Consider the following 15,489-nt stretch of genomic DNA (forward strand, 5'->3'; position numbering starts at 1 on the left):
GATCATGACCTGAGCCGAAGGCAGCGGCTTAACCCACTGAGCCACCCAGGCGCCCTTTTAATGTTTTTTTTAATTTCAGTATAGTTGACCTACCATGTTGCATTGGCTTAGTTTCAGGTGTACAATACAGTCAACACCTCTGTGCTATGCTGTACTCACCACGAGCATATCAGAATATCATACATGAATGGGGCTAGAGTGTATGATGCTGAGTGGAAGAAGTCAGACTGAGAAAGATAAATACCACATGATGTCCCTCATATGTGGGATCCAAAAAAACAAAGCAAATGAGTAAACAAACAAAAAGCAGAATCAGACCTATCAATGCAGAAAACAAACTGATGTTTGCCAGAGTGAAAGGCTGGGGGTATAGACAGAATGGGTGAGGGGAGTGGGAGATAACAGACTTCCACTAATACTTATCTTTGATGGTGATGATTTCCCCTTCCATCCTGAAGTGCTCAGACTTTCTTGCCACGGCCATATGGAACTAATACAGATTTTGGAAGAGGTATATTTGGTTATGGAATTTGCACTTAACCAGTTTTATATTAAATTGAAAAATATATCCAGGAAGTGATGCTTACTGTGTTGGAAGATGAAGTCACGAATATCAAAGGACTCCTAAAAGAGCAATTGGAGAAAAAAGTGCAGGGGTGTGGGAATGATATCTTTATATATGCTTTCCCACACACTTTTAAGTGCAGAGGAGGATAAAGTCATAACAACTGAGTGAAAACTACAGAGACTTTAATTTCAGCTCATAATAAGACGTAGAATTTTCACAGAATTCTATGTGGAATGGTCTACCCTTCTATGCTGTGTGCTATTTCATATTTCCGGAAGTGGTCAGAAAGTGGCTTTGAGAATAATTGCATTGGCAGAAAAAGGCAGTTCAGTCATTTTGGAGTAATATGGTACGATTTAAGAAAAGAATTCAGCGCTTCCTTCCCCCAAGTCCCCATTTTATGCTAATTAAGGAAGTTTCAGTCCCTTGGGGTTTCACTGTTTGTACTTGTTTTGTAGAACTCAAGATGTGTCCCAGTGTATTGTGTATGATGCTGATTTAATAGACAAGCCTAAGTTCTTTAGCATTATTATAAGCTTTCACCTCAATGCATGTATATTATGTCTAGAGTTCGCTCATTCACATGATTGTGTTTTCTTTATTCAGTAAATGTTATTGAATACTCAGTCTTGCTTTAGTGTCCCAAATTTGCTTTCACAAATTTATTTTGCTGTGAAACAGACAGTGTTCAAATGGTAAATGATTTAAAAAGAAGCAAAATACAAGTATGTTACAGATGAAGATGAAATTTGTATTTTTGAGGACTTACACTTTTTGATAATGGCATGAAGAGTATGACTATGGCTATGGCTAAAGGATCACGTGGAGGTAAAATTATTGTAAAAGATCAAGAAATTAAGAGAATAGGGCATTAGAAAGATTATCTTTATGTTTATGAAACCATCTCAAAGCCAAAAAGAAAATCCCTAGCCAAATAATAATCACACTGTATACTTCAGGAAGCAGTGGCCCATCTTTGGAGGTTTTATGGTAGACTAAGTTTGATGATAATGTGATAAAAAGATCTCCGCCATAATAAAAATAGTCTGTACCTATTATAAGTAAGTTTGTTTCTTCACACATTTTGCTAAATACCTGATATTGTAATACACCAAGAAAGGGTAATACATTTTTTTTTAATTTCTTTTCAGGGTTCCAGAATTCATTGTTTATGCACCACACCCAGTGCTCCATGCAATACGTAACCTACATAATACCCACCACCAGGGTCACCCAAGCCCCCACCCCTCACCCCTCCTAAACCCTCAGATTGTTTTCCAGAGTAATAGATTTTTTACAATTTTCCATAACTAGGTAAATGTGGCTGATCAAGTATGTTATTCCTCTGCAGGACATAGCTAAAATATGGGGAGATAATGTGTGACCGAGTAGAAATTCACTGGAAAGGGAATTCAAAAATAATTACAGCAACAATAGTTAAAAAAAAAAAAAAGTCAGTTCCCGGATCATTAATTTTCTTTTGAGTTCTAAGTTTTCACAGTTTTACAGGTTAGGGAGGGAAGAGCTCATAGAAACTTAGGATATGTATTTCCTCCAAGACAAGGGATTCAACACTTACCTACCACACTGGATCTCTTCACAACTCTCCTTAATCTCCATAATCTCCATCGTTTATCTACCCCGTCCTCCTACTCACCTCCCCTCTGCTAACCATCAGTTTGTCCTCTGTAGTTGCGAGTCTCTTTCTTGGTTTGCCCCTCTCCTTTTTTTCCCTGTGATCATTTGTTCTGTTCCTTAAATTCCACGTATGAGTGAAATCATTTGTCTTTCTCTGGTTGACTTATGTCACTTAGAATAATACTCTTTAGCTTCATCCATGTTGTTGCAAATGGCAAGATTTCATTCTTTTTTTAGCCAACTAATATTTAATTGTATATAGATCACATCTTCTTTAACCATTCATCAGTCAATGGACATCTGGGCTTCTTTCATAATTTGGCTCTTCTTAATAATACTGATATAAGCATCAGATCAGGGGGGGTATGAATCCCTTCAAATTAGTATTTATGAATCCCTTGGGTAAATACCTAGTGCTGCAATCACTGGATCAGAGGTTAGTTTTATTTTTTTAAATCTTTGAGGAACCTCCATATTGTTTTCCAGAGTGGCCACAATGGTTGGCATTCCCATCAATGATGCAAGAGGTCTCCCCTTTCTCTGTTGTTTCCTGCATTGTTAATTTTAGCCATTCTGATTGGTATATATTTTTGTAGTTTTGATTTGTATTTCCCTGATGAAGAGTGATGTTGAGGATATTTTCATGTGTCTGTTGGTCATCTGTATGTCTTCCTTGGAGAAATATCCATGTCTTTTACCATTTTTAAAATTAGATTGTTTGTTTTTCTTTGGGGGGGGGCAGTGAGTTTTATCAGTTCTTTATGTTTTTTGGATACTAACCTTTTATCTGATATGTCATTTTTCTAACTTTAAAACTAAAGGTTGAAATCAAGTATTTTCTACAATATTATTTATGGATAATCACTAAGTTTCTCATCATTTACTCATTTTAATCTGTCTTATCCAGATTTTGCTTCTCATTTCTCTGAATCAGTTTTCTTGTTTTGTCCACAGGAACCAAGAAAATGAGAGTGCTGAAGCCACTTTCATTCTCTTGGGCTTCTCAGAATACCCGGAACTCCAGATGCCACTTTTCCTGATATTCCTGACAATCTATACAGTCACTGTGCTGGGAAATCTGGGCATGATCATGATTATCCAGATCAATCCCACACTTCACACCCCCATGTACTACTTCCTCAGCCATCTGTCCTTTGTTGATTTCTGTTACTCTACAGTAGTTACACCCAAACTATTAGAAAACTTGGTTGTGGAAGACAGAACCATCTCTTTCATAGGATGCATCATGCAATTCTTCTTTGCATGTGTATTTGTGGTGACAGAAACATTCATGTTGGCTGTGATGGCCTATGACCGATTTGTGGCCATTTGTAAACCTCTTCTCTATATGATTGTCATGTCTCAGAAGCTTTGTTCCTTGTTGGTGGGCACATCATACTTCTGGGGTATTGCCTGCTCCTTAACATACACATATTTTTTGTTGACCTTATCCTTTTGTGGGACTAACTTCATAAATAACTTTCTCTGTGAGCATGCTGCGATCGTCTCTGTGTCCTGCTCTGACCCCTACATGAGCCAGAAGATCATTTTAGTCTCTGCCACGTTCAATGAAATAAGCAGCTTGGTGATCATTCTTACTTCCTATGTCTTCATTTTTGTCACTGTCATGAGGATGACTTCAACAGGGGGACGCCACAAAGCCTTCTCCACGTGTGCCTCCCACCTGGCTGCTATTACAATCTTCCATGGGACCATCCTCTTCCTCTATTGTGTTCCTGATTCCAAAAGTTCATGGCTCATGGTCAAGGTGGCTTCTGTGTTTTACACTGTGGTCATACCCATGCTGAACCCACTGATCTACAGCCTCAGGAACAAAGATGTGAAGGAGACAGTCAAGAAGTTAATCAATGTTAAATTGTTCTGGGATACAATGTAAAGCCAGAAATGTTCATTAGTTCTTTTTTAGAGTACTGATGAGTTGTTCAATAGTAGTATCACATATAAGTCTATGATAATCTGTCAATTGGCAGTCTGTGATCTGTTCACTCTAATGTTTAATAAAATAACTTTAAAATTGCATATATCTGGGATAAAAGATCAAACTATTTAAACAAAGTTTTTGATTCATAAATTGGAATACAAAGGTTTCTGTGTCAATATACATGACCACATGATTGCTCAGGCCAAATTTCAGTTTAAGTCATGTGAAGTCTGAAATTTTTGAGATGGTTTGAAGAGTTAGGGCTTATCACAATGGAGCTTAATTCTTCTTATAAAAGTAGAACATTAAAAGCTGTTCAACATAAAAATCTAAATTTCTAAAAACAAAAGTTATATTTAATTACACAAGAACTATCTTTGTATTGAAAGATTCCAAGGAAAACAAACATAAATAGGAGCTATAGCTCCCTTAAAATATACATAATACAATGTAAATTATACTGGTAATATAACCAATTAGAAAATATTTTCTATGTACTGCACAAGAAAATAATATACATTTTAGAAATGTATATTTGAAATGTAGCCCATAATGCTAGTTTTTCTAGTTATGTCATTGTGGTTGTACTTACTCATTTTTTCAAAATTATGATGGAATGGTTTTTGATTCATTTTGAGTTGTAAGAAATGATATGGAGAGATCCCAAGATTTTTTTACCCAGCTTCCCCTATGATCATATACAACAACAACCAGGTTATGAGTAATGATATAACATATAGATGCTACCCAGGCATCAATTAGTTATTGATGAAAAGAAACAATTGTAAATTCCAGAGGGTTGTAACAATAGCAATCCTTTAGAAGCAGTGACTTGAGTAAAATGACTCTGCTAAGACCAGAGATACTAAGTGAGGGTCACTAGAGCATCAACGTTGAGCTAACCAGATCAGCCAAACTTGAGTCTACAGGCCTGTATGTAGGTCATTTTTGTTGGACTAGGTGGCTAATGGTCAATGTTGTAAGTAGAGTCACAATAAAGTATGTAAAAAGAAAGCATATTTTAAGTATCTATTTGAGTCTCACCTGTTAAAATTTTATGAGGTAAACAAATCACATGGCTAAGCCCAAAGTCAAGGTAAGAGAATGGTATCTGCCTCTTGTGAGACTATTAGGAGATAAGTCAACAGTCAGGGTATGGGGAGAAGTGAATAATCTGGCTCAAAATCTACAAAGACTGATTAAAACATTTACCTCAATGAACACATTCTTCCTTGATAATGCCAGTAACTTGATGGCTTCTAACAGATAACCCATGACTAGGGTATGTTTCACCCAAGTTTTCTAACAGCTGAGAAGTTTGAGTCACTAGATTGTTTTAAGCAAATAACTAATGGAGAACAAATAAAAGAACTTCCCTTTTCTTTTATGTCTTACTAATCGTGATTAAGGTTTACAAGCAAAGAGAAAGGAGATGTCCATGTGTGGTTGGTCTCATTCAACCATTTAAACATTACTTGTTTCGCTCCATTTTTTAGAGTTTTATTTTCACTTGGAAATTATATGCTCTTTACCATAATGTTTTATGCTGAATCAGGTATCTTATGTAATCAAAGATATATAACAAACTTATCAATACTCATGGTTTAGCGCAACAGTAAAAAAGGATTTACTTTACTTTTTAACTGTCAATCTGGGATCATAAATAAATAATCCCATCTGGTACTTTTAAAGTGTGTGTGCCTGTGTGTGCGTGTGTGTGTGTATCATGGAATATTTGGTATATTCAGCAAGGTCTCTAAGATTAAAAATTAGAATATATTATTTTAAAATGCTGATTTTGAGGTTCTGTAATCTTCCTAGGAACAACACCAAAGGCAAGGGAAGCAAGGGCAAAAATGAACTATTGGGATTTCATCAAGATCAAAAGCTTTTGCACAGCAAAGGAAACAGTTAACAAAATCAAAAGACAACTGACAGAATGGGAGAAGATATTTGCAAACGACATATCAGATAAAGGACTAGTGTCCAGAATCTATAAAGAACTTAGCAAACTCAACACCCAAAGAACAAATAATCCAATCAAAAAATGGGCAGAGGACATGAACAGACATTTCTGCAAAGAAGACATCCAGATGACCAACAGACACATGAAAAAGTGCTCCATATCACTCGGCATCAGGGAAATACAAATCAAAACCACAATGAGATATCACCTCACACCAGTCAGAATGGCTAAAATCAACAAGTCAGGAAATGACAGATGCTGGTGAGGCTGCGGAGAAAGGGGAACCCTCCTACACTGTTGGTGGGAATGCAAGCTGGTGCAGCCACTCTGGAAAACAGCATGGAGGTTCCTCAAAATGTTGAAAATAGAACTGCCCTATGACCCAGCAATTGCACTATTGGGTATTTACCCTAAAGATACAAACGTAGTGATCCAAAGGGGCACGTGCACCCGAATGTTTATAGCAGCAATGTCCACAATAGCGAAACTATGGAAAGAACTTAGATGTCCATCAACAGATGGATGGATCATGGAGTTTGGTATTTTAATTAGTTTTCTGTCTTTTAGTAGATAACAAAACAAAAACAAGAAAAAGGGAAGAGTTGCAAAATCCTTTTAGAACAAGATGTTCTTTTATTTTGTAAACTATCTTGCATATGCAGTTTATTTACATAAATATAATGCAAAATCCTTTTCAAAAAGCCTCAGGTTGTACTTTGAGTCTGAAAGTTGACATTCTAACCATGAAGCTAAAGGTATGTTAGGTAATATGCTAGTTCACTAATGGTTGTGTTAAGTGATGGTTATGGGCTATTGTTTTTTTTTTTTTTTCCAGTGGATTTACATGTTATTCTTCTTTTAAATTTTGGATGCAGTAGGAGGCATAAATGTGACTTTCTCTCCTCCAATGTCTGTAGCAGAATAGGTTAACATTTAATGCTAGTTCCCTCCTTTCTTAATATGTGGCTTAGAAAAGGAACTACAGGAATGACGTAGATGGACTTAGAATATCAGCATTATGAACTTTGTGATGAACTAAAGAATACGGCTGGACCTATAGCCAAAATCAGGATAACTAACATAGCCCCACTCTCCCAAACCTCTGCTGAGGCAAGCATATCAGCATATCACAAACAATAAGTCTTAATGGTTGAATGTAAAAACATACATAGTATAATGCTAAGTATGCTTCTGTATAAACCCATGTAGGAGAAAATATGTAGAACTAGGAAACTAAAAAACCATATCATAGCAACTATAATTATTCTGGGGTCATTGGGATAGATAGGACTATAACTTTTTTCATGATTCTAATAAGTATAACATCTATGGGGTGAATTATTATTATTATATTTTACTTTTGAGAGAGAGTGCAAGCAGGGAGGGGCAGAGGAACAGGGAGAAAGATAATTTTTTTTAAAGATTTTATTTATTTATTTGATAGAGATCCCAAGTAGGCAGAGAGGCAGGCAGAGAGGAGGAAGGGAAGCAAGCTCCCTGAGCATCAATGCGGGCCTTGATTCCAGGACTCTGGGATCATGGCCTGAGCCGAAGGCAGAGGCTTTAACCCACTGAGCCACCCAGGTGCTACGAGAGAGACAATCTTAAGCATGCTCCATGCAAAGCACAGAGCCCAGTTAGGGGATGATCTTAGAATCCTGAGATCATGACCTGAGTAGAAATCCACAGCTGTACACATAACTGACTGAGCCACCCAGGTGGCCCCAGCACAAATTATTTTTTAAGGTATGAAGATCAACATGTCAATGATTTAGAAGAAATTATAGTCCAAGTTGCAGAAAAGTCCCCCCTGATTATTTTGCTTGTAGCTCATGACAACACATGTCATCAGGATTCTCTGGGGTCTGTTTCCCCAAGGTTCAGTACTTAGAATAAAACAAACACCATCATGGAGTATAGTTTCCAGGTCTGTCTAGTCCTGAAGGATATCTCTATACTCCCTCTAAAGTTTCTTGACCATAGCAAAAATGAAATGTCTTGATATCTTTATTAAATGATATTTTATAAGAATCATCAACCCTCTGATCATAGAACTGAAACATTTAAAAAGAAATTTTGAGACATAAAGTATATACAGCTTATTCATACAAGCAAGGAAAATCTGGCTTTTGGTGAGTTGATTGAACTTACACCAACATCATTCTGATGTGAGGGATGCTGGAATCCAGCACATGGTGGGCAGGAACAACCTACCTGAGCTGAGTAACAGCAATGTCTACTTGGTTTATGTTTCTGTTCAGCTGGCTGCATTCTGCTTGCCTTATACCCAGGACCATTGTCCTGAACTTGAAAATGTGTCTCCAATTGCTAAACTAACCACGTTAGGGGATCATAGAAATGTTAAATGTAAGTGTCCTCTTACAGTAGTGATATTCTTTAGGGAAAAAGCTAATGCACACACACACACATGCACACACATACACATTTATATAGCAAATGTGCAAATGTTTAGCATTGCACAAATATTGTTGTGATGTAATTGGAAAGAACATAGAATAAGAGAAAAACGTGCAGATTAACTAGCAGTTTTCTTGGAAGAGCTCCGTGGTACCTCATGAAATGGTGACACAATATAAAATGAGGGTAAAGGAGCCATTTCAGAGGGATGAATGGTGGAAGATTAGAAGACACAAATGCTTGTTTTTGTACAATAAAGATTTAAAACCTTACAATGAATGAAGTGGTATCATAGTGGAAGAAGGATGTAGTTATACAGTGCCTGGAGATATTAAATACATTTGGGCAGCAGTGTTTCAATTTGATTCATTTAGTATAAAATGCCCTCCAAAATATTTACAGTGTTGCATTCCAGGCTAAGTGAGAGTCAACAAAAAGTAATCTTACAGATTGGACTGCAGTTTGACGCACAGTTAGAAATCTTATATCCAGAGGAATAGATAGTGAATATAGTGGAAATGAAGAGGGAGGTACGCTTCGACTATTTCTCTCTTTCCACCTTCCACTGATTGCCTTTCCCACAGTCACAGATATGACATGGCAGAAGAGTCAGAAAGAGCAGACAGCGTTAGGAAAGCAAAGGCAAATTAAGATTATATGTTGCTGGGTTACAAATAGACACAATTGGGAATCCCAGATTCAGAGAAAAATCTAAAATTAAAAGGAGCCCAGGATATACAATTATTTTCCAAATATGCACTGCAAAAGCATCTAAGAACTCAAAATCTAGACTATTCTCATGGAGAATAATTAACAGCATTAGACAATTAAGATGAAAAGAAGCTGGTTTTTGTGGATGCCTTAACCAAGCGCAGGATTTGTTCCCAGATATTTTAAAGTCAGACCTCAGTTAAGACATTCACACTAAACCCTAAATGAACTAACATCGTATTATTAACCACATTTTATAAATGATAGAATTGAGGCTCACAAAACTAGACAATTTGCTAAAGTTGCTTGTCTGATACATGACACAGGCTGAACCTGAACTAATGAGACTGCTCTTTCTCCACTCATTCAAATTAGCTCCTTCTTCTGAATGAGGAAACAAAAAAGGTAGATCATAGAGTTTTGTAAGAAAAGTTTCTGATAAGAAATGGGAAGTAGGAGATGCCTGCCTGGATCAGTCAGTTGGGAGAATGCCTTCAGCTCTGGTCATGATCTAGGGTCCTGGGGTAGAGCCCTGTGTCCACCTCCTTGCTCAGCGGGGAGTCTGCTTCTCCTTTTGCCTCTGCCCCTACCCCTCCTCCTGCTCTTGCTCCCAAAAAAAAAAAAAAAAAAAAGGTAAGTGGGATATTTTATTTTCCCTTTTTTGTGCTGTAAACAACGGTATAGTTATTTTTTTTTAATTCAACACCAATCACACTCCCAGATACCAAGCTAAGTTGCTTAGAAACAATACCCAGACTGCTTTGACAAAATCATGGACATAACATTATCTCAACAATTATTATCTTGTTGATGCATTTTTGTATCTATATACTTTGTGAAATAACAAATATACAATGTGATCCTGACCCTCAAAAGGATTGTGGAATGGGTGAAGAAGTCTCACATTCATTGTAAGTGACCTTGAACTCTTCTAGGTCGTTAAGACATCCTGTGATTCTTTCATTTAAAATTTACGTGGACTATATGTTTAATACAACATGTGCACTCTTCAGAAGTGGAGGTGAAAGACTATTTACCAAAAATTTAACAAATAACCCCAATAATAACATGAATGGGATGGGCACTGGTGGTTGGTAATAAGAACCGAACAGAAAGTCATTCTGGGCAAACAGTGGCCTGAGGAAAGGCAAGAAGTAGTATCATCTTTAGCACAGTCTGTCATCTTTCAGTTAGGCTGAAAGTCCATGCCAGCAGTGGAAAGAAGAAAGGACTCAACAGTGCATGAAATTTAATAATAAATGCACAATCCTCAACTTTGAATATTCCAAGTCTGAGATTTGTTGTTTACTGGCAAATCCTGGACAGAGCTTGGCAAGTCAGTAAATTGACCTAACACAGTTCAACTATGTGACTACAGGACTCCAGCATTATTATTAGATATATACCAAATGAAAGAAGATTGCAGAGTTCATTACCTTTTGGCATGACAAGATATCCCTGAAAAGATTAGTTTAGTTCTTAGTTTCAATATTGGCTCAGACAGGTCAATGCTATACCCAGAATACTGAGAAAGTCCTCCAGAATATGTAGAAATCAGTGAGGAAGAAAATGAAAAGCAAACAAACAAACAAAGCACAACAAAACAAAAGACCAACACTAAAAATGTTTACCTAGAGAGTACAAGAACAAAAGATCTATTTTAATGTCTTCAGATACTTGAAAGTCTCTTTATTAGAGGGTTAGCCTTAATTTCTGTGAATTTTGGAAAGAGTCAGATCCATTTGAACCTTGAAAGCACAAGAAAATATAATAGGAAGAATACTACTCATGATAAACTTTCAAATATAGCATTGACTAGAATGGTTATTGCTTTGGTAAGTTCCACTGACAGACTTGGAAGAGAGATCATGAGGATAGGAGCTTTAATATGAGGAAGGGGCAGTGGAAATTATCCCTAAAGACAGCACATAATAACACATGGAAATAATCAGGCATCCTCTGCCTTTCAACTGCACCAAGTCTTGTCTTAATCTTGGTTTAGAGTCCTCAGAAAGATGATGTGATGATATCCTCTAATGTTCTAGCAGTAACAGCAGTTCATATCTCAGAATTCTTACCGGGCATGAATGTGACCTAATAAAAGCCATCTAAGTTCCTGAATAGAGAAGCTTTTTTTTTTTTTTTATAAATTAATATATATAACTAAATACATGACGCTCACAACAGGTCGACCCAGTTTTCTATGTAATGGAAAATGTGGTCACGTGACTGATGCACTATCCCTGGATTAGTGGTAGCTTTAATGATAAGCTGTTGCTTGTTACAGACAAAGCTAAAAGTTGTGTGGGTTCATGGATGTGTTCAAGGTGATGCTAGCATATTTACTATGTCTCCACTTCCAATTCTAGATTTAATCATGTGAAGACACTTTTTAGATTTAATTGTGTGAAATTTGTATTGTTTGAACTTCTGCTGGCTTACAGAAACAAAATGTTTGTATTTCTTTTTTTTCTTTTTTTTAAATTTTTTTTAATTTTTTATTTTTTATAAACATATATTTTTATCCCCAGGGGTACAGGTCTGTGAATCACCAGGTTTACACACTTCACAGCACTCACCAAAGCACATACCCTCCCCAATGTCCATAATCCCACTCCCTTCTCCCAACCCCCCTCCCCCCAGCAACCCTCAGTTTGTTTTGTGAGATTAAGAGTCACTTATGGTTTGTCTCGCTCCCGATCCCATCTTGTTTCATTTATTCTTCTCCTACCCACTTAAGCCCCCATGTTGCATCACCACTTCCTCATATCAGGGAGATCATATGATAGTTGTCTTTCTCTGCTTGACTTATTTCGCTAAGCATGATACGCTCTAGTTCCATCCATGTTGTCGCAAATGGCAAGATTTCATTTCTTTTGATGGCTGCATAGTATTCCATTGTGTATATATACCACATCTTCTTGATCCATTCATCTGTTGATGGACATCTAGGTTCTTTCCATAGTTTGGCTATTGTGGACATTGCTGCTATAAACATTTGGGTGCACGTGCCTCTTTGGATCACTACGTTTGTATCTTTAGGGTAAATACCCAATAGTGCAATTGCTGGGTCATAGGGCAGTCTAACTCATTGTTTCCATTTTTCTTGCCACATCAGAAAAAGGTTTTTGGTTGTTGTTCTAAGAGGTATTTCTCTTTCAGTACTCTCTCTCTCTCTCTCTCTCTCTCTCTCTCTGTGTGTGTGTGTGTGTGTTATGATCACTGATAAATAAGCAGACTTCTTTTTCCATTTCAATATAATATGCACTACAGATTGCATAACCGACAGATGATACTTGATGTGAAACATACAAAACTACTTTCAAAACACCCCCCCTCAGAAAACAATTTTAAATCATAGAGTATTTTGAGCCTTAAAAATGATGATATGGTGTGGATATAATTGGCAGAACGTAGTTATCTGTGGAATTTTTGACCACTCCACTTAGAGAGCCTCTTAAGTAGACGTTTTATGCATCCCTGATAATGGGATATACCTAGAATAGTAAACATTCTATATATCAAAACAGATTTGTGAGTGTCTAATGATATATTCCACCCCCAGAATTTCCTATTATGTTTTTCTTTATGTATTAAAAGTGTTTAATTTTCCCAAAGCCACTTCTGCCATGGTCATATGGCTACTAAGATATGCTCAGTGTTTTTCAGATTATGCTCTGTGTCTCCTTTGTTCTTATTGAATTGTATTTTATCTTGAGGGCATTGAACGCTCTAAGAATCATGTGTATTTACAGATCTTTTACAGCACATACTACTGGTAAGTCCTATGTTTTTTTTCTTATTTTCCAGATGAGGAAACTAAAGTACTGAAGGATACAGCTTATTGAACATAATCAAAAAGTCAGTAAAGTCATGAAGCAAGATTCCAAAGTGAAGCAGAAGACCCATGAGTACCCACTGACTGCATTGCCTTCCCTGTCCTGATTGTCTTTTACTCTTCCTTCTCAAGTTCTGCTGCTCGATTCTCTTTGCTTCTCCTTTGCTTATTTTTTAAAATCAAGAACCATGGCCCTTGGTGAGGGAAATCAGAGCTCTGTGACCACATTCATCCTCCTGGGTTTCTCAGAATACCCAAACCTCCAGATACCCCTCTTCCTGGTGTTCTTGATCATCTACACAGTCACTCTGGTGGGAAACCTGGGCATAATTGTGGTCATAAGGTTCAATCCCAAACTCCACACGCCTATGTACTTTTTCCTCAGCCATCTGTCCTTTTTGGATATTTGTTATTCCAGTGTCTTCACACCTAAACTGCTAGAAATCTTGGTCATGGAAGACAGAACCATCTCCTTCAAAGGGTGCATGGTTCAATTTTACTTTGTTTGTGCATTTGTGATAACGGAAATGTTCATGCTAGCAGTTATGGCCTATGACCGGTTTGTGGCTGTTTGTAACCCTCTGCTCTACACAGTTGCTATGTCTCAGAAACTCTGTGCCCTCTTGGTGGCTGGAACTTACGCGTGGGGTGGAATATGTTCCTTGACACTCACATATTCTCTTTTGGAACTATCCTACTGTGGTCCCAACGTTATAAATCACTTTGGCTGTGAATATTCTGCAATCCTCTCTTTATCCTGCTCTGACCCCTACTTCAGTCAGATGACGTGTTTGGTCATTTCTACATTCAATGAGGTTTGTAGCCTCCTGATTATCCTGGCTTCCTATTTATTCATAGTTGTCACCATCGTCAAGATGCCTTCTACTGGTGGACTCCAGAAAGCCTTCTCCACCTGTGCCTCCCACCTGACGGCCATCACCATCTTCCATGGGATCATCCTTCTTCTCTACTGTGTGCCCAACTCCAAAAGCTCATGGCTCCTGGTCAAAGTGGCTACTGTGTTTTTTACGGTCATGATTCCCATGTTGAACCCCCTCATTTACAGCCTGAGGAACAAAGATGTGAAAGACACGGCCAGGAAGTTAATCCATACCAAACTGCTTTCTCACTCAATGTAATTTTGATTTTTACACACACACACACACACACACACACACACACACACACTTTTAAATACTTTTTATTCATTGCATTTGCATTGATGGGTATTCATTTTTTTCTTCAAGTAATCCGAAAAATTTATTCAGAAAATTAGTTAATTTATATACAACTGTGATTATTATGTCTCATTGTACTTTAAGAAATCACTTTCAGGGACACCTGGGTGGCTCAGTCTGTTAAGTGTCTTCCTTCAGTTCAGGTCATGATCCCAGAATCCTGGGATCAAACCCCACAGCAGGCTCCTTGCTCCGTGGGGAGCAGGCTTCTCCCTCTGCCTCTGCCTCTCCTCTCGTTTGTGCTCTGTTTCTCTCTCTGACAAATAAATAAATAGAATCTAAAAGAGAGAGAGAGAAGAAATCTCTTGCAGATTAAAAGAAAAGAAAGAAGGAAAATTCTGCTCAAGTTCTACTCTCAGAGTATAGTATGTTAAATAATGGTCCTCTACAGAAGCCTTCATCCTAACTCCCAGAATCTATGAATATGTTACCTTTCCATGTTCCCTCCCTCCCCTTTCTCCTTATTCTTCTCTTCCTCTTTCTCAAATCATGAAATATGACAAACACATAAAGAAGTAATTTTGAATAATTTTTCCTTTCCATGTGTTCCCTTTTCCAAGAAAGTAAAGACAAAACATTATCAGCACTTTTCAAAATATCTATAAGTAGTCTCTAATCACTGCCTCTCTAGCACCACTAGGAGCAGACTTCGTTGTGGTGTTCAGAACTCTTTCTGTTTAGCGACAACTCCTACGAATTGGTTATGAGAGTATAAATGCTAATTTTGCCTCCTTTTGGAGTGCATATAAGTGTAATCTTAGAGTATATATTCAATTTTATCTGGCTTTGGCTCAACATTTGTTTTGAATGGATGTCGAAATTATTAGTTGTAACAGTAGTTCATTTTCATTAGTGAAGAATGTTCCATAAAAAAAAAGTCATAGTTGCTTTATTTATACTACTAATAAACTTTTGGTTATTTCATCTTCTTGACCTTTATGAAAATGCTGTTATGAACACTTTTTCACAGACATCTGCTTTTCTGCACATAAACAAGCTCTCATTCTATGAGATGTGTCCTGTATCTGAAAGTTCTGGATCACAAGGAGCTGATTTCTCCTCTTTTATCAGATGCCATCAAACAATATTCCAAAGTCAGTGGATTAATTTAAATTCTCCCTATATCATGGGTGACTTCTATTTCTTGCCCATTCTTACCAACATTCAATA

General features: G+C 37.2%; 2 protein-coding genes across 3 annotated transcripts; both read left to right on the forward strand.

Annotated features, from left to right (window-relative positions):
- The first annotated feature begins 202 nt into the window (after positions 1-202).
- On the forward strand, positions 203-4,103 carry LOC131822603 (olfactory receptor 5D13-like). Of its 2 annotated transcripts, XM_059158891.1 has the most exons (2): positions 203-221; positions 3,169-4,103. In XM_059158891.1, the coding sequence occupies exons 1-2, from the start codon at positions 203-205 to the stop codon at positions 4,101-4,103; spliced, it is 954 nt and encodes a 317-aa protein (XP_059014874.1). The 2 variants fall into 2 exon arrangements, with proteins under 2 accessions (XP_059014874.1, XP_059014876.1); XM_059158893.1 differs by lacking the exon at positions 203-221 and having other exon boundaries at positions 3,159-4,103.
- Positions 4,104-13,269: 9,166 nt separating this feature from the next.
- Positions 13,270-14,220, forward strand: LOC131822604 (olfactory receptor 1165-like). Its single transcript, XM_059158894.1, has one exon. It carries the CDS (start codon positions 13,270-13,272, stop codon positions 14,218-14,220), a length of 951 nt encoding a protein of 316 aa, XP_059014877.1.
- The last annotated feature ends 1,269 nt before the right edge of the window (positions 14,221-15,489 follow it).

The sequence above is a fragment of the Mustela lutreola genome, chromosome 1 (assembly GCF_030435805.1).
Source record: "Mustela lutreola isolate mMusLut2 chromosome 1, mMusLut2.pri, whole genome shotgun sequence".
Taxonomy (NCBI): domain Eukaryota; kingdom Metazoa; phylum Chordata; class Mammalia; order Carnivora; family Mustelidae; genus Mustela; species Mustela lutreola.

Bases quoted from the DNA above. Each gene is read 5' to 3' on its own strand.
- LOC131822604 (XM_059158894.1), top strand. From the start codon at position 13,270: ATGGCCCTTGGTGAGGGAAATCAGAGCTCTGTGACCACATTCATCCTC.